This window comes from Misgurnus anguillicaudatus, chromosome 5 (genome assembly GCF_027580225.2).
Source record: "Misgurnus anguillicaudatus chromosome 5, ASM2758022v2, whole genome shotgun sequence".
NCBI classification, from domain to species: domain Eukaryota; kingdom Metazoa; phylum Chordata; class Actinopteri; order Cypriniformes; family Cobitidae; genus Misgurnus; species Misgurnus anguillicaudatus.
Genome location: NC_073341.2, coordinates 8,662,003 through 8,686,848, shown reverse-complemented (window position 1 = coordinate 8,686,848; position 24,846 = coordinate 8,662,003). Strand labels below are relative to the sequence as shown.

The window sequence follows — 24,846 nt, the reverse complement described above, 5'->3', positions numbered from 1 at the left end:
AATAAAAATAACAATTAGTGGATGTACAGCTTCGAGACAGCTACCTGCTCTGCCGCTGGGCGGCTTCGCGGCCTTCCAAGCCATTCCACGTCCCGCTCCGGCGAGCGACCGTGGTGTATTTAGGTGAGTATAAGTAAGGACTACTTCGTGTCGATAACTTTCTCTTCTGCTCTTCCTCTGCAGGGTGCCCGACCAACTGTCCTCTGTCCGCGGCCGGCTGGACTCTGAGCCCTTTTCCTCCCACAGGGTCAAGGCGACACCTAAGTTGGTGGGACAGACGGCTAGGGCCCCTCTCCGACACAGGTTTTGCACACAACAGTTAGTTCACGTTTCCACAATTTCTCCACTTCCTTTAATTTCCCTATGATTTCTTCCACAGCACGTCAATACTGTACTCACAATCTCTTCATCGCTTGGACACACAGTGGTCAGCGTGTCTTACACTCCTCTCGCTCGCCCACCGGCTTCGTACTACACAGTGGGGCCATTACACGGCAACACACTCCACACAGAGTAGTTTACTGTACGTTACTTCAATGCTTTAATGAATGTACACATCTACTTGTACTCACGGTCTGGCACCCTGTATCTCTCTTCCTCTGTGTTCGTTCGTCCTCTTCTAGCGGTTACCCAAGCCGCTTAATTCCAGGAAACCTCCGTTCAGAATCGTATCTTGCTGTAGCCTTGAATGCACATGTACACACACAGGTAAGAATACACTTCTTCAATATGCTTCGTCCTCAACTCAAACCTGTTTCAATGACTCGGTCCTTCTGTTCTTTCTACTCCACAGATCTCCACTTTGAGTCCGTGTCCGTTGCTTCGCCACGTCAACCCACCGCTTTGCCACAACATCTGCTCTAACATCCACCAGAAATGAGAACAACAATGAACAACATCTCGTATTCCACATGCTCTATTTATACTTCCTACTTCCCTCGAATCGTCCAGTCAGCGCTCGCCACCTCAGCATGTACACCTGTCGCTTGTTTTCGCTGATTCCGTTCACCTGATTCAGCTTGCGGTAGTCTACACAGAACCTCCAGGCCCCGTTCTTTTTCTGGACCAACACGATGGGCGCAGCCCAGGGACTGCTGCTCTCCCGTACAACCCCACGCTCCAACTTGCCTTGCAGCAAGGTACGTACTTCTGAGTATAGTGTCGGTGGAATGGGACGGTACCTTTCTCGGCTGGGCCCAGCCTCGCCAGTCGGAATCTGGTGCTTCAACACATCCGTGCATCCATAATCTTCCTCATGTGTTGCAAACACGTGCTGCCAGCGGGTCAGAAGTTCTTCGAGCCTCTGTGTTTGGGCTTCATGCAGCCCCTCGTCCTTCAAGGCGGCGCTCCTGAGATGGCCGGGCATGCCCTCCCACACTTTCTTTGGGGGTACATCTGACTGGGTCAGAGCAACCTCCACCACAGTGGGACAAACTCGTCGCAAGCTGACATCCTGTCCTTCTCTCACCTGGTGGGAGCCAACTGCCGTTACTCGAGCCAGCTGCTGATGGCGGTGTAGCTGAACTGGGTAGGGACTCTCATTCCTCACCCTGACAGGGACTCTCCCTCGATGGACTGCGGCCAGCCCCCGGGCCACCTCTACGTTCTGACTATCTGCGTGGGGCTCTACCAGCACCCAACCTTCGGGGCCATAAGGTTGGGGGACCCTTACCCGCCATAATTCCTCCCAACACTCGGAGAGGACGTTCATGCCTAGGAGAGCCCTTTGTGTGCCTAAACAGTGGTCTTGGACAATAATCACTCCCTTCTGGGCTACTACCACCGCATAAATCTCCAAATCCGCCAGTCGATAGCCAATATAAGGGATCTCCAGGCCATTTGTCCCTTTTAGGGTGAGCCAGGGGGCCTCTGCTCCACGTACACCTTGCTTACCGAACAATTCATGAGACAAGCTCTCGCAGAAGAGAGTCAACTGTGAGCCTGTATCGATGAGACACCGAATCTTGACACCACATACTTGGACCTAAACCCATGGGGCTATGCCCGATCATCCTACTCTTAGAGTCAATTCCTTCAGACGGGCCTTCTAAGGGGGTCCCGACCACACGACCCACTGTGGCCGGTCGACCTAAAAACCCCCCTCTGAAGCTCTTCGGGGCCCACACTGACGACTATAATGGCCCGGCTCTCCACAGCGGTTACATATTGGCCTCCCCTGCTCATCCCATTCGAATCGGGGTCGGCTGGGCCGGTTGGGACGTCTGACTGGATCTCGACCTCCCTCCGAGTACACCCAATTTTGGGGGCCAGGTCTTACTTCCTCTCTCGAATGCCCCAGGCGTAACTCCCCAGCAACGTTTTCGACAATTCGGACATTTGGTCTCGGACATCTTGCAAGAGCTCTAATTTCAAGGCCTGTTTCCAGTCTATTGCTTCTGGTGCCATCGCCGCCGCTCCACTTACAGCTGCACACACCGGAGGGTCCTTCTCCTCCACCTCATCGCTTTCCAGCGCCACTGCCTCCTTCCTCAGATCTTCAAAGGTGAGTCCGGGATCTCTCCAAAACTGTATCCTTAAACTCTGCCATACCGGGCCTTCTCTCAACCCCAGTAAAAATTGGTCCCTCAGCAAGGTCTCTCCGTCCCCCAGACCATGATCTTGACCTCCCTGTAGTCGTGTGAACTGCTCTCGTAGTCTCAATGCGAATGCTCTAATACATTGAAACATTAAAACAGAAGGACAAGCCAATGTTTTAGCTTCAAAATGTAATTATTTTAGGGGAAATAATCTTTGTATAATTTTTACAAAAAACATTGCAAACCATGACTTCAAAATAGGGATGTTAACAATTAATCGATCTTCGATTAATTGTCGATAAGAATTAAATCGTTAAAACTTAACGATTGTCGAAAAAGCAAGCACGTGTGTCCGGCGCCTGCGCAAAGCACATACACAGCTGGTGAAAAAACAAACCAAGCGCGAAGAAGTTAAACTAGCCATGATCACAATGAGTCTCGATGCCAAACACACACTTGGGCTTTTTGTCCTCATTCGAGACGAGGCTGGCTGCTAACGTAACAAAATTTCATCCGCAGAGGATCTGAGAGGGTCCGATGCCGAAAATCTAAACACAGTTAGGATACTGAAAGCATAGACCCTCTTCAGGGAAGCCTGCAAGATTAGCATAGCAGCGCTGCTAATGCTGCTTTAGACAGGGAAGGCATCCAGAAGCCGTTTTTAATAAACAGATTAAAATGAAAAACTTAAATTCTGGCAAGAAACTGTTAAATGTAAACTGTAACTGACTGTCGTTACACTCTGAACTCCCGCAACATATATCATTGATCATCATCATGACTGCGCTACACGCTAAACACTGTTGCGGGTTTTCTAATGGAAGGTTGAAGTCTTCATAACATAAGCATCTTCGCTGAAAGTACGCCGCAGGTCTAAAGCTGAGGTGACGACGGGAAAAGTGCCCTTTGTGTGCTTCTTGGATATAATTACAACAAGCGGTGTATCGACGACTCAGAAACCGAGGTGAACAACTAGAAAAATAACACTTGATGATAATGAAACTTTTATTTTGTCATGGATGCATGCGACTGTGCGGAGTGCCCGTTATGAGGCGGAGTTTACTGTGTCTATTAGTCATTATATTTCGTTACGAGATTAAATTGATGATTTTTATCAAAACACCAACTACAATCCCACGAGCATATTATTTAGACAAAATAAAATCTTTTAATTCGCGTGAGGAAGCTGGCGTTTTTATGCACACTTTTATGTCATTGGCTATATGCCACTGCTGTAATGGCTTATTGCACTATTACTGCTAATGATTATTCGATTGATTGATCGTTAATTTAAATGATCATCGAATATGGGAAAATGCATAATTTGACATCCCTACTTCGAAACAAAACTATAATTTTGTGTTATTGTCATGGTTCTGCCATCTTATCCTTTGGTTAATCCAGTCTTATGGCAGGATCATGACAGGCCCATGTTTTGTGTGGGATCACGTGGTCTTAGTATTGGTTTTACTAGACCACGTGTTTCCGATGTCTTGTCACTTTTACCTCGCTCCCTTGTCACCCTCATTGTTTAATCCATGTCACCTGTTGTCTTCATTAGTTCTCTCCTATTTAAGGTCCTTGTGTTTGTTACTCTGTGCCTGTTCATTGTTGTTTCATGTGTTGTACCATACCTTGTTCCATGCCTCGTTATATCCGTGTGAATACTTTGTTAGTTTAGTCTTTTCCCTGTGTATGTTATTTTGCCCCCTCGTGGGTTGTTTATTTTGTTGTTTTTTGTCTCAAATTCCCTATTTTTGTACATCCGTGTCTGCACTTGGGTTCTGTCAAATCGTATCGTGACAGAATGATCAGGCCAACTGAACCCAGCAGACACATGGACCCAGCAGGTGCCTTTGCCTGTTTTCGAGGCTCCAGGTTGGCGACCCGTAGAACACCCTCCTGTAGGGGGACCGCCATGTTTGTTCGTGCTCCTAATCACCAGATGGTGGCCGCAACCAGAGCTCCTCATCCTGTTCCGCTTTTTCTCATCATGGAGGGTAGGGCCATGGGGGTTGTGGCCCTAAGCGATCCGAGACCCTCCTCTGCTACCCCAGAAAGCTCCACTCCATCTGTTTCCCTCCGTGGAAAACGTGAGAGGAGGGTTTCCTGGGAGTCACCATCTGAGGGGTCCTCGTCAGAGTTTGCCGCTCCTACCACCGTGCTCACCTCTCCTGCCACGGCTTCTGCGCCACGCCCGAGGAGAAAGAAGAAGTAGAGGAGGGGGCTAATGTCACAGCCTGGTCCTTCATCTCTCACCGGGCAACCAGCGCAGCTTCAGCCGTCGGCCCAGCCTCTGCCACAGCCTGCTGCAGCGCCCCTCGTCTCGGCTTCCCAGCCCGCTGCAGCGCCCCTGGTCTCGGCTTCCTCCTGTCTTGTCTCCGCTGCTGGATGCAACGTCCCCTGTCTCGTCTCCACACGCACACACTCACTCCCACACGCGTGCGCACACAGTCACACACACGCACGTTCACTCACACGCACACACATGCACGTACTCACTCACACGCGCACACATACATACATACACGCACACGCAAACACATACGCGCACGCTCACTCACACAAGTGCACGCTTACTCACACACGTGCACAAACACACACGCACACACACTCGCTCGCTCGCACAGACACTCACTTTTGACTGTCCTCTTCTTAAGTGATGTCAGGATAGTATGAGGAATCCAACGTTCTTGAGTCATGTATTGTACCCAGCGAGGTTTCGTTGATCTCATATGCGCTAGTTTCCATCCGTGCCCTTTTGAACGGTGTAGACGTTACAAAGAGAGGATCAAAGTTGGCACCAAGATCGTCAGTAGAGCATGACACAGAGGGGCACAAAGGTTTTACCTGGACCGCTGAAATGTCAACACAAAGAAAAAAAATCAATTAAATACACGTAGATAACTTTACTCATAAAATCAAAAATACACAAGTAGAATATAACTTTGCCTTTACTCCGTCATCTTGGCTTTGGATTAGAGAATGCTGCTTGAATGCCAACGCTCTTTACAGTTTTAGCGGGAAACTGGATTCCAACATCTCGTGTTGTTGGCTATCATCGTACAAATGAAACATGCAAAGCGTGTTAAAACGTTAACATTACACAATTAATTCTAGGTAGCCCTAAGCATGCCTGCACGACAAATCACATGCGATTACCTAAAAGCAGGTGATGGCAATTTACTCTAATCACGGAAGTGCCTTTACTGATCAGATAGTAATAACGACATGGGATTTATTTATCGTGCAGCCCTGCAACTTATTTACTAACCTTCTCATTCGTTGACGTCCCAACAGTGTACACCGATGGGACAGCCGTGTCTGTCAAATGAAGGAGATGGACTTCACCAGTTTCATATCGTGTCAAATTCTTGAAACATTCTTTGGTAAAATGCCTTGCACACAGACGCGGATAACCAGTTATTCCTCCTTCTTCGAAGTGCAGGAATTCGAGCCAGTGGGCACGCAGACTGAGTTGTTTGGGTAAAGTGAAGAGAACTTGAGGATTACCACATCCAAAAATGCACCTAGCCACCATACTGCCAATTGCGGAAATCTTCAGGTTTATGGAGAGGCGAGAGAGACGCAATAGCCCCACCCACCTGCCATACCATATGACCGGAAGTACAGAGAGATCGTTTCGAGGAGGGGAGGAGATTTGCATTTTTGATTAAAGATTATGAAGGCACATGAATTTTTAAATAATAATGAAGCTCACATATAAGTCATTTGTAAATAATAACACAATATTTCTAAACAAATTACAGTTTTTCATTTCAATTTCATTGCGACTTTAAAAATAAGGACTTTGGTTGCTGGTGCAGAAAAATGTTAAAAATTTATAGCAGCTTGACCTGGATAGAGACTTTACTGATATGGAATGGGCAGGCATTTTAGACCAAGTACACTCGTCCTTGCCCTGTGCCAGACACGCCCTCATTCAATTTAAAATACTGCATAGGCTGCATTTTACTAATTCAAAATTAGCTAGGATTTATCCTACTGTCAGTCCTGCGTGTAACAGATGCCTACACTCACCAGCTACAACAGCTCATATGTTCTGGTCATGTCCTAGATTGGAGGGATTTTGGAAGTATATCTTTAAATCTTTCAGTGATATATCAGATATTCCTATTGAACCTGACCCCCTCTTAGCTGTTTTCGGTACCAGACCTGAAAATATGGTACTTGGTGAAGGAATGTATAAAGTCATCGCCTTTACCACATTGTTGGCAAGACCCCCAACACATAATAGATGGATTAGGGAAGTGATGTATAACATTCAGCTTGAAAAAATTTAATTCACTGTAAGAGGCTCCAAAAGTAAATTCTTTGCAACATGGTCACCTTTCTTATTGTATTTCAATGACTTAAAAATTACAGAGGAAGGGGATACTTAAATGCTTGGTTTTTTTTCTGAGTATATATTTTCCTGCTTCATAACCTTTCACGCCAACTACATCTTTGTAAACCAGACAACCCGGGATAGGCATAAGGTAGTATTTTCCTGTTTTCATTTATGCTTACTTATTTATTCTTTGTTTATTTACTTGGTTTGTATTATCCCACTAACTAGTATGCCTATATATGTATCCCAGGCTGTACATGCATGCTGTGACATGCACAGTTTTGTTGCTTTTATAATAGTGTTTTGATACTGCTAAACTGTAAGGTTTTTTTGTCTGGGGTGGGGTGGGGAGTGTATTCTGGGATGGTCACCATGTTTTTATTTGTTGCACATGTATTTTTTCCCTTTTCCATCTTAATAGAAAACTTATAAATAAAATATTTAAAACAGAAAAGTTATATGCAGCGAAATCCAAGATGCAGTATTTTCTTCAATTTTACTCACATCTCCCATACAGAGCAAGCATCATTTGCCATATGATTTGTGTATCAGATGAAAATAAAAGAGAGCTTCATTGGATTGTGCCATGTGGATTCCACAGCAGGAGAACAGCTTGAGGAATTGGTCGTGAGAGTTCTCAGTAAGAATGACCTCAAATGGGAAAACATGTATGGCCAAGGATATGACGGGGCTGCTATGAGTGATCACTACAAAGGACTTCAGTCGCGAATCCAACAACAAAATGAGGGCTGAGGAGGAGTTATAAGAGCATCTATAAGAAACTGTTAATGTTTCATTCTGCCTACACATGCCAAGTGGTTCTTAACAGAAGGTTTACTTGGTGCTCAAATTGAGGGGGGCTAGGGGGACTCCCTATAAGAAGTCAAAATTATACTTGCGGGGTCCCTCAGATATTTTTATTTTAGTAAAGATAATGTTGACAAACCGGTTAGGATGTAGTAGATTTTTTGAATGAATTATTTACAGTAATAAATGTTGTATCTATTTAAACATGTGAATGCTCATTGCTAAGCGCTCTGCATCTTTTTACTTCTGACCTTATTTTAGTTTTATTTGTTATAAAGGTAAATTCTGATGTAGTTTAAGTCTGTACATTTTAGATTGCTTTTCCTTGTATCAATGTTGCCCTGTAGCATGCTGGCCATGGTGCTGGCACATGCAATTTAGCCAAAATCGCTATTTGCTCTGCGTGTCATCAAACTAAACATCAACAATTGATTTTTTTCAACAGGTATACATTTTAAAATGTATTTGAAACAGGGTGGTTATCTTGTCAAAAGTTGAGCTACAAAAAAGATAAGCTGTTTCTTTAAATTTCAGCGATGGCACAACAAATATCTGCACCGAACCTATTTGACACGATTGTCTTTTATTTAATATTATGGTCAGTGTTCTCTTTCAAATGATAGAAAAGAGATTTCTGAAACAAATGATATAGGAATAATCAGGTGTTTTGTACCTAAAGTAAATAGAGATGATCAAAGTGAGAGTAAGCAAGCAGGTATTTCTGTGTAAAGTAATAAAGCGTATGTGTCTATAAAATCATTATTTTCAATATTGTTCTTGTTATAAATTAGCGTTTAATTTGTCATTTTTTATCATAAATACTTTGAGGCGCTAAATCTCAAAATTAAATCGCTGAACTTAGCCGGGCCTTCCCAGGCAGGATCACACTTGTTATTTTTAGGTTTAGTTATCAAAAATGCTTTTTTGTTAATTCTTTGTGTGATGTTCTGAACATCGTGGCTTTAAAATGTTATGATGAATAATTTAACGAATGTTTATCCTGCCAGCGTGGGAAAGAGAATGCTTTTTAATGCCATTTTTAAGGGGATAACATTCGCCCTATGTCATTGTACTGTAGCCTATTTATCAACTTAATGTCTGGGCTTTAGCATTCCTTACCAACAATTCTGGACGCATTTAGGTTTACTTTTTCTTTAATCAATTTATAATTATTATCAGTGGCATCACTAGGTCCTTTTTAAATTTCTGTCCAGTCCACCTAAAAAAATCGAATTTATTCCACAGTTGGTACACAAATTCGTGGTCGCTTTTAAGTCCTATTTAAATGTCATATGTAAAACGTCAGCGGTCTTCAGCTCCGCTCTGTCATTAAGTCAATTTTTCTTTTTTTCCGATCCTGCAGCCATGTATCAAAGCCAACATCAAAGAACAAGGTGTGTAGTGTACATTAACTGATGACATCTGCATCTGTGTAGTTCTTTAATAAAAAACATTTTATTTTACACAATGTGATGTCGGAGCATTATTCAAACTTGCCCCACCTAATGCAGGCTATCCTGCACTCAAAAACTGGGCCCATTTATAATTAAGTATTGCATAAGTAAGATAATAAATTGGAAAAAATCCCACTGAGGCAGTGTTTTTAAAGGGATTATTTTGCATTATCTTTTGTTTGCGGTGTGGTGTAATGCTCTACTTAATAACTGATTGATGCTTTTTGAATGTAGATATGAAAATTGACATTTGTGCATTATTATGGTTTAAGCAAATTAAATTGTTATAAGCAAATTAAATTTTGTTATATGAAGCACCACACATCCCTTTTTCAAGAGCATCAGTGCACCTTAAACCATGCTTCTGATTCGCATTTACACTTTTCTTGTGGGTTTTATTAATTGTATCTTTTTCAAAGTCATTTGCTCATCGTCTGAGTTCAGTTTAGATGGAGATTATTTATTGGGTGGCCTTTTTCCAGTACATGAAGTTGAACAGGAGACATTCTTGTTCAACCCGGTGGTCACTGACTGTAAAAGGTAAGCTGGAAACTTGCTGTTCCTTTTTTTGAAGTGGGTTTAATAAACCTGTCATCATCTGGGCCGGGTTTCCCAAAAGCATCGTAAGGCTAAGTTGATCGTAAAAACGATCGTACGAATCATCTTAAAATAACGGGCCGTTTCCCAAAAGCTTCGTAACTTAAGTAGCACTTGAAAATCATTGTAGATCTACGAGTGCTCTTGAGTAATCGTTCATTCATAAGTGCATCGAAAGACAACAGAGTTACAAGGTCACCTGCAGGACAACCAGCAAATTGCACTCCTCCAATGACAATAATGTAATGTTTTAACTGTATATTTATTTATTGGGTTATTCTTTGTTTATTTGTTTAAATTACTTTAATAAAATATATTTAAAATTCAAATGAGAAATAAAATTTAAATGACTAAACATAAATTAATAAAGAAGGAAAACGTATTTGGTACAATTTTGGTAAAAGTTGGTACTAGCAAATTGATAAATGGTTCCTACCAATTGCTGCTATAATTAATCTAGGCTACAGTAAAAAAATGTTTGAAGGGTTGGCATCTGATTAAAGAAACCAAATAAATATTTACAGTACAATGCAATAATCCATAATAATAAATAAACATAGATAATAAAAAACAACAAATAATAATAATAATCTAAACTATAATATAAAATGCAGAAGGAATTTTGCAGTGGGACGAGTCCAAACTAAATACGGAAAAGAATATTTCATTATGAACAATTTTAAAACATTTAAAAAGTCATTGAACAATAATGAAAAATATGATAAAAAAATATTATTGCACATTGACTAAAGATCATTAGCCTATACAATCTTCTGCTACAAATTTGAGTCATTCTATTGGTGACATTTCAGCACTTGACAAACGGATAGCGACTTGTAAGTAGCACTTAAAACCCAGCTGCGAGCGATCGTTTCACGTGCATCTTTGGGAAACGCACGTAAATGAACGAAGTTCAATTGTTATCGGGAAACCCAGCCCTGGATGCTTTCATACCAAGACTATGTATATGCAGATTTGTAAATTGAATTGGCATACACTCTAAAAAATTAATAAGTTGCATTGTAAATATCACAAAAAAATGTTTAGCTTAATAAAATCTCTAAATCTTACTTATGTGTTTGTTTGGTTTGGGTAAACCAAAATAAATGCCTAAAATTTGAAAATATGTTTTTGTGCAAAATGTACATCTATTATTTAAGTTTATACACCAAAGGAAATAAGTATCTAACAGTTTATTTGTTTAAGATATCTTTAATATTTTTTGTAAATTTCCATCAAGATATTTGAGAATGCAAACTATTATACAATATTCTTTATATTTAATATCAACTTTTTCAAAAATAAGTAACTTCAATTCAATTCAATTTTATTTATATAGTGCTTTTTACAATCGGTAATTGTTTCAAAGCAGCTTTACATTAAAAGAAGCAGTGGAAACACAGAAAAATCGACAGACAATATAAGTAGCAAAATACAGCGGTTATGAATAAACTTTACAAGCGAGCGTATTAATAATGTCTGGTATACAAGGGTGCTAAGTTAAGCCAATGTCGGCTAGGAGAAAAACATCAGGGAGGAACAAAAAGTCCTAGGAGAAAAAAACCCTTGGGGGATATATAGATAAATACATATTTACTGACATTTGTATATACATTTATATGGGGTGTAAACAGTATGTAAACGGATAAGGAGATTTAACGGGTTCCGTCGGTGGTTAGGCATCGGCTGGGCATCATGTTGAAGGACGGTCAGTAGATCAGTGTTGTGTTGACCTCCACGGCAGCCGGAACTTTAACTTTAAGTTCTTAACACGCAACTTTAACTATTATTTCCTTTTTTTTTGGTGAAACATTTTTACCCACAAAATATTGAGTAAATTTAAACATTACAATTGATGCTTCCTGTTTCCTTACCGGAATTCACATGACCTTGTCTGAAGCTCTCCAACCGTAACACTTTTTTTAATATTACTGTTTCTGTGTCAAAAACTTTAATTTTAAGATTAGTTTAGGTAAGAATATTGATGTTTAAGCATTAAATCTGTGGTCAGTTAGTAAAGATATTGACAATTTTTAAATTTGTTTAGATGTTTGCAGAGATCTGAGGTTTAAGTGATCAGCCTGAGCACATCCATATGGGGGAAAAAAAATTTTTTTTATTTTTTTTCAAATTATACAAAAAATGGCCAAAAAATATATTTGCTGAAATATATTTTGGAATATGTTTACAAAAATATATTTTCAACAATTTATTTTTTGGACATTTTTATTTTTGTATATTTTGAAATATTTTATAAAAATAAATACATTTTAAAGAATTAAAAAATAAGTCTAGCCTACTAGATCTACTTTGTTTATGTTATGAACCTGTAAACATAACAGTTTTGAAAAGATTAAAATTAAATATTTTTAACTTCAAAAATATACTTTATAAAATAAGCTTGTATTTAGCATATATTTAAAATATATTTGGTCAAAGAATACTTTTTGCCATATGGGATGTAAAATTAGAAATGTATTTGCTTTCTCTTGAAATACATTTTGAAATATATGTTGATATAGACGGTTTTATCGGACGCACGTGATACACGTCTGGATCCGAACCTTACTTCCGGTTTCCTTTTTTTAATGGTCTGACTAGTTGCTAAACTCTTGAACAAATGCCTCGTCGAAAATAACAAATGTTTTTGTTTCCTATGTAATCTATGTGTTGATTTTTGTGCTTGTTATATAAATAAACTACGCTTAAAGAACTTTGTTGTTATTTATTCTTAGCGGAGTTTACCGGAAGTTACGTGCGGATCGCGACAGCCGCTTGTTTATGTTGTTACTGCTGAAACCGTCCATATGAAGGTTAAAATGGAAATATATTTCCAAATTCAAAAATATATTCATTTGAGCATTACTTTCTACAAAATATATTTAGCATATATTTAAAATGTATTTTTTTCCATATGGCCAGTCTCATCTCAGGCAGGCACTCATGAAATTTGTGCTGGCTCTGGTATCTGTGTCTGAAAGTCAAACATAAGATATTTGTTTGGGGTATATAACGATGTTCACAGATGACATGTCCAATTAGCACCAGAAGGTGTATTCAAATTCTAACCCACCTGGCATAGCCAGTGACCTCCAGGAATGTGTGGATGACACCCACGAATAGAGTGGCAGACAGCTCAGAAAAATGGCAACCGGGGTAGGGAGGGCTAGTTCCCTGACCTGCAGCTCCTGTGAGGGAGCACCCATAAAAAGCCACGAAATATCCCACAGTAATATACCTCCATGGATACCCTAGAGGGGGGAGAATGAGTATCCCAATCGGATGGAATTACCGGTAACGAACCAAGAAAATGGATAACGGTATATGTGCGCAGTCTGTATTTGCGGCAAGGTCTGCAAAAACCTGAAGGGCCTGAAGATCCACCAGGCAAAGATGGCCTGCCTCAGGAGGGATCAAGTGAAGGTACGGTCAGGTACAGGAGCTGGGGGAGTAATTACTGTCATGCCGGCTGCTGAACCTGGTGAGACAGAGGAGGAGCCGTGTCCGGAATCTCCCCACAGTACCTGGAACCTCCAAGCCAAACTAAACCCCCACCAGGCAGGAAATCGTAACACTGCAGGGTGAAGTGGCCTGCCGCAAACAATAAGGAGTGGCGCAAGCTGGACGAGGATGTAGACAAGTGCCTGGAATCCATCTCAAAGGGTAGTGTCGACTAGAAGCTCCAAACCATGTGTACCATCATAATGAACATGGGAGCAGAGAAGTTTGGTGTGGAAGAAAGAAGAGGAGATAGTAATCCAGCGATGCTCAATCAGCGAGAAGCCAAGATCAGTCAGCTGAGACAAGAACTAAAATCCCTGAGATGTCAGTTCAAGATCCCCAAGGAAGAAGAAAGGACTGCCTTGTCAGAACTCACAAACATCATAAGGAAGAGACTCATTTCACTGATGAGAGCGGAATGGCAACGAAGGAAGGGCAAGGAAAGGGCTCGGAAACGAAATGCTTTCATTGGGAATCCCTTCAGCTTTATCAAGAAACTACTGGGCCAGAAGTGAAGTGGCCACCTCGCTTGCCCGGTAGAGGATATTGACAACTATCTCCACACCACCTTTATTGACACCTCGAGGGACCACGCCCTCGGACCTTGCAGGGATTTGGTGGCGCCACCTGAACCAGGGATACAATTTGACAGCGCTGAACCCACACTGAAAGAGGTGGAAGAAGCTGTTAGAACGTCAAGATCTAGCTCCGCTCCCTGTCCCAACGGGGTCCCTATATGGTCTACAAGCAGTGCCCAAAGCTCCTCAGACTTCTCTGGAAGATCCTGAAGGTGATCTGGCAGAGAGGGAAAGTTGCTGCACAATGTACGCTGAGGGAGTCTGTATCCCGAAGGATGAGGGTTCTTGCAACATTAATCAGTTTCGTATTATCTTGCTGCTCAGTGTTGAAAGGAAGATCTTTTTTAAAATAGTGTCCAAACGTTTGACAGACTTCCTCCTGAAGAACACCTTTATTGACACTTCAGTCCAAAAGGGAGGAGTCTAAGGAGTACCTGGATGTCTGGAGCATACAGGGTTGGTGACATAGCTGATCCGGGAGGCTAAGGAGAGCAGAGGAGATCTGGCAACTCTCTGGCTTGACCTGGCCAATGCCTACGGGTCTATTCCACACAAGCTTGTTGAAATTGCACAGGTAAGACACCATGTTCCTGTTAAGATTCTCTTCAGGTCAAGTAACATCCTCTTGGCATCAACTTGAAAAGGGGATAATCACTGGCTGCACAATCTCCATATCTCTCTTCTCACTGGCTATGAACTTGATTGTCAAGTCGGCTGAGGTGGAATGCAGAGGGCCCAAGTCAAGATCTGGGACCTGTCAGCCCCCCATAAGAGCCTTTATGGACGACTTAACAGCGATGACAACATCTGTTCCAGGGTGCAGGTGGCTCCTCTCCTGGGCAAGGATGAGCTTCAAGCCTACTAAGTCCAGGTCTCTGGTCTTAAAGAATGGTAAAGTGTCTGACCATTTCCGCTTTGCCCTGGGAAAGACCATGATTCCATTGGTGACTGAAAAAAATGGTCAAGAGCCTAGGGAAGAACTTTGATAGCTCCCTGAAGGACTCAGCTGCCATAAAACAAACCAAGCGCGACCACCTGGCTCACAGTGATTGACATATCTGGCCTCCCTGGAAAATTTAAAACCCGGATCTACCAGCACGGAGTCTTGCCAAGAATACTCTGGCCTTTGTTAGTCTATGAGGTACCAACATCAACAGTTGAGGATCTAGAGAAGTCTATTAGCCAGTTACTCAAAAAAAATGGCTGGGGCTCCCTCGGTCCTTGAGCAGCATTGCCCTGTACGGCCATTCCACCAAGCGCATCTTCCTTTGAGTGGACTAACAGAGGAGCTCAAAGTCAACCGCTTCAGAGAGGTTTTGATGTACAGGGACTCCAGAGACACAAATGTCGCAGCAGCAGGAATCCTTGTGAAGACCAGGAGGAAGTGGCAGGTGCAAGAAGCAGTCACTAAAGCTGAGGCGTGACTAAAGTACAAAACAATGGTGGGCTCCCTGGCAACGGGACGAGCAGGTCTTGGTTGTTTTCCCAAGCCACGTTACGATCTGGCTCGTGGAAAAGAGATGCACAGACTGATTCAGGATGAGATACGAGCAGGGGTGGAGGAAGAACGCTACACTAAGGTGGCCGGCATGTCCAAACAAGGAGCGTGGACCAGGTTGGGAACATGTGGATTCACGCGGAATCACCTGGGCAGAGCTCTGGAAAGCAGAGCTATTTCAGATCAAGTTTCTTGTCCAATCCGTCTATGACGTCCTCCCAAGCCCAGCTAACCTGCACATCTGGGGTCTGGCCGACACTCCTGAGTGCAAGCTGTGCCAGAAGAGGGGCACACTGGACCACATTTTGAGAAGCTGCTCAAAAGCGCTAGGGGAGGGGCGGTACTGCTGGCGCTATGACCAGGTGCTAAAGTCTTTGGCGGACTCCATCTGCACAGCAATCCAGCTCAGTAAGGCAGCCCCCAAACAAACAATCACCTATATTAGAGCTGGGCAGAAGAAACAACACCACTGGCCTAGCTCTATGGAGGGGCTCCTCTCCACTGCTTGTGATTGGCAGCTTCAAGTCGACCTTGGAAGACAGCTTAAGCTCCCAAGCAACATCACAGCCACTTCTCTCTGCCCAGACATGGTGCTAACATCTGAGTCTACCAAGCAAGTGGTTATCCTGGAACTAACTGTCCCCTGGGAAGACTGTATTGAAGAGGCCCACGAGCGCAAGAAGGCTAAGTACACAGAGCTCAGCTCAGAGTGCCTGAACAACGGCTGGAAAGCCCTCTGCGAGCCAGTTGAGGTTGGGTGCCGAGGCTTCACTGGCCACTCACTGCTGCAAACCCTCAAACTCCTTGAAGTGAAAGGACTGCAATTGAAAAAAGCCACCATAAACATCTTAGAGGCCGCAGAGAGGACTTCTCGGTGGCTGTGGATCCCTAGGGGGGATCCGTGGAGCAACATGCCACTTGGACTTGGACTGATCACCCCCAGCTGGGTCGCCCGGGTGAGGGTGTATGAAGATTAAAGACCCGAAACACCCTATGACCCCGGGTTCTTTACTGATGATGTGTCCAAGTAGCACCAGAAGGTGTATTCAAATTCTAACAAGCAGTCTTTGGTCTTATGAGTCTATTATTTGTTTATTTTATTAATATTAAATGTGTTATTTGTTGCTATTGCTTTGGTTAAGGTAAAAGTTAAATAATTCCATAATATATTAAATATATTTTTATTTAATCTTAATGCTATCCTAGAGCACTGTTTGTATTGTCTTTGACTGGATTTTTCATTCTTTACTACATGAAACAAAATAAAAGTGTTTTAAGTTTAAAAAATAAAATCTTATTGTTAAAAAAATTAAAAAATATTGTTTCTGCACTATTATGTTTATGGTTTGCCTAATTATAATAAACTGTGGTGAAATTTTACAATGTGCTTTATTATTCGCATTATTGCAAAATCAAGTGTCCCAATCATATAGTGTCTGTGAGCTTGTGTACACAACATAATATAATAGTTTACATAATAGTTACAAGTTTTTCCTAAGTATTTTATTTAAATTCACATTTAAAAGAACTATTATTTTAATAATTTTTCCACTGTTTCCTAGGTACACTTTCTCAACATCTGGCTATCAGATGTTCCAAGTCATGAGGTTTGCTATTGAGGAGATTAATAACTCAACCAGACTGCTGCCCGATGTCTCTCTGGGTTATGAAGTTTTTGATCATTGTTCTGACACTAAGAATTTGCCTTCAGTCTTCAGTTTTATCTCAAAGAACGGCTCAATAAAACCTCGGGAAAAACTCAACAGTCATCAGTCTAAAGTCATTGCTTTAACAGGACCATATGGAAGCACGAGAACGATTACTATTGCTCCATTAGTCACAATGGACCTTATACCACTGGTAAATTATGTGTCTATTTCATACGAGTTTTATACTAAAATAACAAACAAACACACCTACTTCAGAACTTACTAAATCGCATCATTTTGATCCAGAAACACATTTAAATATCATTATACAAAGAACTATAAAGGTAGAGTTTACCAAAGTATCCCACAAATGCAGTATGGTTCCCTTTCAGACAGTCACTATGACATCATGTCGTGACTGACGAATTGGGAATTCACTTAGAGAGACCAATCTACTTCGAGAAAGTGTAGAACTTGTGTCTTTTTTAAGACAGCCATTCTATAGTTTAACACGCTAAAATGGAACCTGTTCGTCATCTGGTGCGTTTCTCAATGAGAAGAGCCCAGAGAATGCCAGATCAGCGTAGTGCTTTCGTACCTTCAGCATCGGTTGGATGGTAGGCTGTCACCTTGCCTGATGAAGACCTGAGGGTCGAAACGTTGCCTTTTAATTAATTAAATAAACTTTTGTATGGAGCAGTATTTTTCAGTGTGCAGACTGCATTTTTGTATTTATAGGCTGTCACCCTCCACCATTAAAGTAGATGTTGCTTCGATATCCGCTCACCATGCCCCAATAAACGGCAGTTCAGTGGGTCAGCACAACCTGGTTATTAGGGGTGCACAACAGCTAAACCCCTCGCGGCCCTCCTCTTTTCCTCCCTGGGACCTGTCCATGGTGCTTAAAGCCCTGCAGGCCCCTCCTTTCGAGCCTTTGCAGTCTACAAGTGTCAAGCTTCTCACTAGGAAGACTTTGACTCTCGTTGCACTGGCCTCCGTTAAGAGGGTAGGGGACCTCCATGCATTTTCGATCGACAATTCGTGCCTTCAGTTTGGACTTGCTATCTCTAGTGTAATGTTAAGCACTAGTCCAGGCTACGTGCCCAAGGTTTCCCACCACTACTTTCAGAGATCAAGTGGTGAGCCTGCAAGCACTGCCGCCGAAGGAGGCAGACCCAGCCATGGTTTTGTTATGTCCCGTACGCGCATTGTGGTTGTATGTTGACAGAACACACAGCTTCAGGACCTCAGACCAGCTCTTTGTTTGTTACGGTGGTCAGCAGAGAGGGAAAGTTGTCACCAAGCAGAGGATGTCCCACTGGATAGTGGACACCATCGCCCTTGCTTATGAAATGCAGGATACCCCCTTGCCCCTTTAAATCGAGAGCACACTCTACTAGAATTGAGCATTTTCTGTGGGATTAATCCTACTAACCCACATTCCCCCCAGTAGAGCCAGCTCTGCGTCACTCCCTACTATGTGTTATAACTTGATCTTCATATGTGTCAACCTGTCGGTTGCTCCATATCTATGTACCACCCAGTTAACCTCCTTAGGGGGTGGGTTCTGCAGCATTCCTAACTCCGCCTGGACAGGGTCGCATCCCAGTTTGCCTAGTTCACTATCGTGAGTAAGGAACAAGTAGTGACCAGCTACTGCAGTAATCACAGGTTCCATTTTTCCAGTGGAGTCGGAAGGTTTACGCAGGCACTTGAAGGGTCAGCTTCAGTGTCGCTTTGGAAGGGATTCCCAACTCGTCGGTCAGGCCTTGACATATTAGTGACCAACTAAAAGGGAACATCTCGGTTATGCATGTAACCTTTGTTCCCTGAAGGAAGGGAATGGAGACGTCACGTCCCGTTGCCACAGTTTGTTGTTCTATTGCTGATACTGGCCGGGAACTGATGCTCGGCTTACCAAAATCCGAATCCAAATAGCTGATTTGGTATCACACCTGCTTCTTGTTAAATAATCATGCAGTGGGGCGGCGCCTGCAGATGCAAATAGCTGCATGCCAAGTTCATTGGTGTTTTAGTAGTTTTTTTAAGTAGATTGGTCTCTCTAAGCAAGTTCCCAATTCGTTGGTCACGATGTGACATCTCTGTTTCCTTCCCTCAGGAAACAAGGCTTACATACGTAACCGAGACATTTTTGTTGTTAGACGAAATTGAGCAGAGAAACCTTAGTTGACCATAGTCCTGTTGTGAGTAGACTAAACCCAATGACTTGTACTCTTTGTATTCCACCAGAAAAACAGTAACCAAACTCTGAGTGGTTACATCGTATATATGCAAATTGTTTCTTAAATTGTTTTCTTTTCATTCAAAGGTTAATTATGGAGCTACCAGCTATACATTAAGTGATAAACTTCAGTATCCCTCTTTTATAAGAACAATCCCTAGCAACAAAGACTTGATACAGATGATTATTCACATCATACAGTGGTTTGGATGGAACTGGGTTGCTTTTCTTGGAGGCCCAGACAATTACAGTGAAGATGGTCTAAGACTGTTTTACAAGTACACTAGCAATACTGGCATTTGTTTGGCCTATCAGGAGACTCTTGGCCAAAGTGCAAACTACAATCTAACTCTTAAAAAGATTAATAAACTCAACATCAATGTCATCGTGGTTTTTGCTTTGCCAATATATGCCGAAAACACCGTGAGAGCTGCCATAGCAAACAACATCAGAGGTAAAGTTTGGATTGCAAGCGAAACATGGTCTATGAATCAGCAGCTTCTAAAAGAGCCGGGAATTGAGAAAATTGGTACAGTTATTGGCATTACTGAGAGATTATTGTCATTGCCTGGATTTGATGAGTTCATTTATAAAGCCAAAGCAAGAAGTGCTTATATTACAGACAACGCTGAGTGTAAAATCCCGACTATGACATGTAATCAAGATTGTAACAACTGCTCATTGGTAAGCCCAGAGGAAATTATAAATGAAGATCCCACACTTTCTTTTGCCATCTACGCTGCCATATACACCATAGCTCATGCATTACATAAAGTTCTGCACTGCAACATGAACCAATGCAGCATAAATACAACAGTTAAGCCATACATGGTAAGTGAATTTGTTTAAATCTGCACAAGTTCCTCTAAGCAAAAATTTTTGTTCTTAACCAAATAAGAATTGCAAAACAAAACATAAGAAACAAATATATAATTAGGGCTGTAATGCTTTAATTTTAGGCAAATCATATATAAAAATGTAACAATAACTGCATTTTACAACAGCTTCTAGGAGAAATAAAGAAGTTGGACTTCCCACTCCATGGTCTTCAGGTGAAATATGATGTTAATGGTGATCCAACCATTCATTATGCAGTTGTACTCTGGAAAACTGAAACAAATCCTCCACAGATTGAGATAGTGGGCACTTATGATACATTTCCAGAATTACATTTTACCATCAATAACTCTCTCATGCCCTGGCATAACAATACTTTTGTAAGTAACCTCTGATCTTTATATGCTTTACAGGATCTGTCCTTTATTATATATCTGTCTAGATCCACTTTGATAACATTTTTTTTATTCAATAAAGGTTCCTTTCTCAAACTGCTCTGTTGAGTGTAAGGAGGGTTATTCAAAGGAACATACAGGATATTATGATTGCTGCTTTCTGTGTAAAAAATGCCCACAAAACAGCTATGTGAATTATTCTCGTAAGTACCTTAAGGTTCCTGGTTTCAGTCCTGGCTGAGTGAAGTGTGCATGTTTCCCCATTTGCTACTCCTGTTTACACGAAAAGAAAATAAGTAAATTGGAGTCACTATTTTGCCTGTATGTGTGTGTTAAGGTGTTTTCCGACCTGTAGATTAATTGCTTTGTTTTGAAACCAAGGGGGTTAAAATACTACAATGTTGCAATCTTGGTTCGGTTTACGTTTACAAGGCAATATATCCAAACGAACTAAACTTTTTTAAGTCACATGTGAGAAAACGCCTTTAATTGGTCAGAGTGCCTCTGTTTATTTTCAGTGATCCGCTCTAAGTTATCTGTCAGGATGTTCACATATGCCTAAACGAACCAAACCAAGAGGAAAAAAAACACACCAGGTTCCGAAAAACAAAGGCTCAGGTCTGAAAACATGTTTAGATAATTTTTTTTCTGTATATTCTGAGCAGTCTTCTACAAAGGGATGGATGTGCAATAATCACAGTTTCTCAGGTGCACCAAGAGAACCAAAATAAAAGTTACGGACAAAAGGGCTACTTCATTCTAACAGACAAAAGCCTAAAGCATGCAGCTGCATAGCCTTAAAAACATGATCAATGTTCTGAGTACTTGATAACAGCATAGCATGGAGTGGTAGACAGAGAACTTTCTCACCAACTTTTAGCAGACAGAGATTATTATCTCTTTCGCCGCCATTGACGAGATATCTCGTCAATCAAGAGAAAACACTTTCCTGTATTTCCGGCTTTCCGCAATACCGCTATTATCCACCAGGTGGTGCATTTCATTTGGTATATTGTATGTTTATATATTTAAAGAAGAAAATTTTCTGGAAGGCATTAAACTTTTGTGAAAATCATGAAAAACGATGGCGCTGGCTGGCAACTTTTTAAAAAACGCTGGCGGCGAAAGAGTTAAAAGGCAAATAAACAAGAGTCATAAGAGTCATATAAGAATTAATATTAAACATTGGCCACCATCATTAAATTCATCTGTTTTGTCCACTTTTCACCACTTCGGTCCTGATTAAACGTGAGCGGGAGAAATGAGGGGTTTAAATTGAGGCAAACTAATATTATCTTAATATTATCTAAAACGTATGAACATTAAAAGTATGAGCATATACACCACTCAATACTTAGCTGGGGCTCCTTTTGCCTGAATTACTGCAGTAATGCAGCGTGGTATGGAGTCCATCAGGCACTGCTCAGGTGTTATTAGAGCCCAGGGCTGCGTTCCACTCCAGTTTTAGACACGCACTCGCGAACTTCCCTAAACACTTCCCCTCGAGGTAATCCCTGTCGCCATTTCGAAGTGTGTTCCACTTCGTAAAGTGGACGATTGTGACGTCACTTCAGCAGCTCATGCTTTGCACAGTTCAAATTATTGTATCAGGGTCTCCACTTTTCATGTGATCAAGGGCTTAGGGCGATCCATTTGAACCCACTTCAAGTGTTCTAGCAGAAGTGGGCACTCGTAAAATGTAAGCAATGACGTACCTCTGAGTGAACGAGACTGAGGGAAGTAAGCGAGGGAAGGTTTTAAAAAAACAAACTGGAACGCAGGGCAAGTTGTCTGGCATATCGCATCTTCCTCTTTACAATACCCCATAGATTTTTAGGTCAGGCTAGTTTGCTGGCCAATTAAGAACAGGGATACCATGGTCCTTAAACCAGGTAGCTTTGGTACTGTGTGCAGGTGCCAAGTCCTGTTGGAAAATGAAATCTGCATTTCCATAAAGTTGTTCCTTGTGTCAAGCCACTCTTGAACAACAGACAGCGTCAGAAGCGTCTTGCCTGGGTTAAAGACAAAAAGGACTGGACTGCTGCTGAGTGGTCCAAAGTTATGTTCTCTAATGAAAGTAAATTTTGCATTTCCTTTGGAAATCAGGGTCCCAGAGTCTGGAGGAAGAGAGGAGAGGAACACAATCCACAATGCACAATGAAGTCCAGTGTAAAGTTTCCACAGTCAGTAATGGTTTGGGGAGCCGTGTCATCTGCTAGTGTTGGTCCACTGTGTTTTCTGAGGTCCAAGGTCAACACAGCCGTATACCAGGAAGTTTTAGAGCACTTCATGCTTCCTGCTGCTGACCACCTTTATGGACATGCAGATTTCATTTTCCAACAGGACATGGCACCTGCACATAGTGGCAAAGCTACCAGTACCTGGTTTAAGGTCCATGGTATCCCGGTTCTAAATTGGCCAGCAAATTCGCCTGACTTAAAAATCTATGGAGTATTGTGAAGAGGAAGATGCGATATGCCAGACCCAACAATGCAGAAGAGCTGAAGGCCACTATCAGAGAAACCTTTTTTTTGGAGAACAGTCTCTCAAATTCTGTTGAATAAATTTTTTTCTTGTATAGTCTGCAGTCTTCAACACAGGATCATTGTGGAGCTATTACAGTTTCTTGCGGTGCACCGGGAAACCAAATACAAAATAAACAGACACAAGGACTACTCAGTAAATTCTCAGCTGTATTCTCTTAAATCTTATTGATGCAGGAACTGTTTTACTTTGGTGATCACTAGAATTAGATTTTGGCTGTATTACTAAACATGAGTATTGTTTTTTTGCTATTCTAGGGAACCCCTATACCTGTTTTCCATGTGCAGAGAGTGAATGGTCGGATGAGGGCAGCACAACCTGTAAGGCGCGTGATGTTGTCTATCTACAGATCACAGAAATCCCTTCAATTGCAGTCATAACTTCTACCGCATGCTTGATTAATATCCTCATTGTCATGATATTCATTTTCGCCTATAATTACAGCACACCAGTGGTGAGATCTGCTGGTGGCAGCATGTGTTTCCTAATGTTAGTGTGTTTGATTTTATCTTGTCTTGGCATGATCTTTTTCTTTGATGAACCAACACCTGTAAGTTGTCGCTTGAGAAATCTCCTTTATATGTTTTTCTATACTGTTTGTCTCGCATGTTTGGCTGTCCGGTCCTTTCAGATAGTTTGCGTATTTAAAGTTGCTGCCGGGTTTCCTAATTTTCACAGGTTATGGGTGAAGTATAATGGCCAGTGGATCTTTGTTGCTTCTTTCTCTGTCTTTTATTTAATTATTTGTTTTATATGGATGACGGTCTTACCTATTAAACCCTCCAGGGACTCAGTTTCTATTAAGGACCAGATTTTGCTTACCTGTGAAAGGGGGCACCCTATACCTATTATCATTGTTGTGTTCATAAGTTGGTTTCTGGGTTTCCTGTGTATCTTCTTTTCTTACATGGGAAGAGATCTGCCAAAAAATTACAATGAAGCCAAATCAATAACTTTCAGCATACTTTTTTTCTGTGTGATCTGGATTGTGTACTTTACAGCATTTGGTTTTATCAAAGGCAAAAACATCCAGCTTTTGAATGCACTCACCCAGGTATTGAGTGTATATGGAATTCTCATCAGTTACTTTATACCAAAATCTTACATCATGTTATTTCAACCAAAGAAAAACACTGCTGCATACTTTCAAACATCTATTCAGAATTACACACAAACTATTAGTAGAAGTTAAACCACAACAATGATGCTGCACAGGACATTTCAACTACTTTTAATTGCATGATAGTTACACAACTGTACTTATCTGACAAATAAATCAATTACTAGACATTTATAAATACTTTTTGTTGGGTAAATTCAGACATTTAACAGTAGCATCAGTTTCTAAAATTAGTTTCTATCCATGTTAACCCTTAAGAGTTTGGTAGACATCATCAATGTATTTATTTATTTGTGTACAGAACTCTAGATGCTTCGACAGTCTCAACTAGTAGTGGTTGTTTATGGTTATGATCAAAGTAGTAGTGCTGACAAGAAGTCTTTACCTAGTAGTGGACTCTGTGTTAACGGCTTTGATCTTTATTTTTACCACATTGTTAAATAGCGCATGTTTAAAATATGACATTTACACATCACTTATACAGCTTACATATTCATTTGATAATAAATGTTGACAATTTTTGTTGACAAGTTTTTTGTCCTTTTGTTCTATGACTTCTGCCACTCTTCATATGTGACACTGAATCACAAGACCAGTAATAAATGTCAAAAAGCTGAATAAATAAGCTTTTCATTGATGTATGATTTGATAGGGCAATAATTGGGTTATAACTATTTGAAAACCTCGAATCTGAGGGTGCAACCCTGCTGAAAAAACCAATAAAACCATTACAGAA

At 41.4% G+C, this 24,846-nt stretch overlaps 1 protein-coding gene across 1 annotated transcript; it reads left to right on the top strand.

The window, feature by feature from the left end:
* Window positions 1-9,507: 9,507 nt before the first annotated feature.
* On the top strand, window positions 9,508-24,384 carry LOC129414740 (taste receptor type 1 member 1-like). The gene is made up of 6 exons (XM_055168852.2): window positions 9,508-9,689; window positions 16,886-17,183; window positions 19,302-20,045; window positions 20,219-20,431; window positions 20,529-20,649; window positions 23,248-24,384. Exons 1-6 carry the CDS (start codon window positions 9,508-9,510, stop codon window positions 24,180-24,182), a joined length of 2,493 nt encoding a protein of 830 aa, XP_055024827.2. The 3' UTR covers window positions 24,183-24,384.
* Window positions 24,385-24,846: the final 462 nt, after the last annotated feature.

What these genes read in the sequence shown, in the direction of transcription:
- LOC129414740 (XM_055168852.2), top strand. Translation starts at nt 9,508, where the DNA reads ATGCTTCTGATTCGCATTTACACTTTTCTTGTGGGTTTTATTAATTGT. An exon ending in GTGGTCACTGACTGTAAAAG is followed by an intron (nt 9,690 to 16,885) that starts GTAAGCTGGAAA and finishes ACTGTTTCCTAG; the next exon opens with GTACACTTTCTCAACATCTG. An exon ending in CAACAGTTAAGCCATACATG is followed by an intron (nt 20,046 to 20,218) that starts GTAAGTGAATTT and finishes ATTTTACAACAG; the next exon opens with CTTCTAGGAGAAATAAAGAA.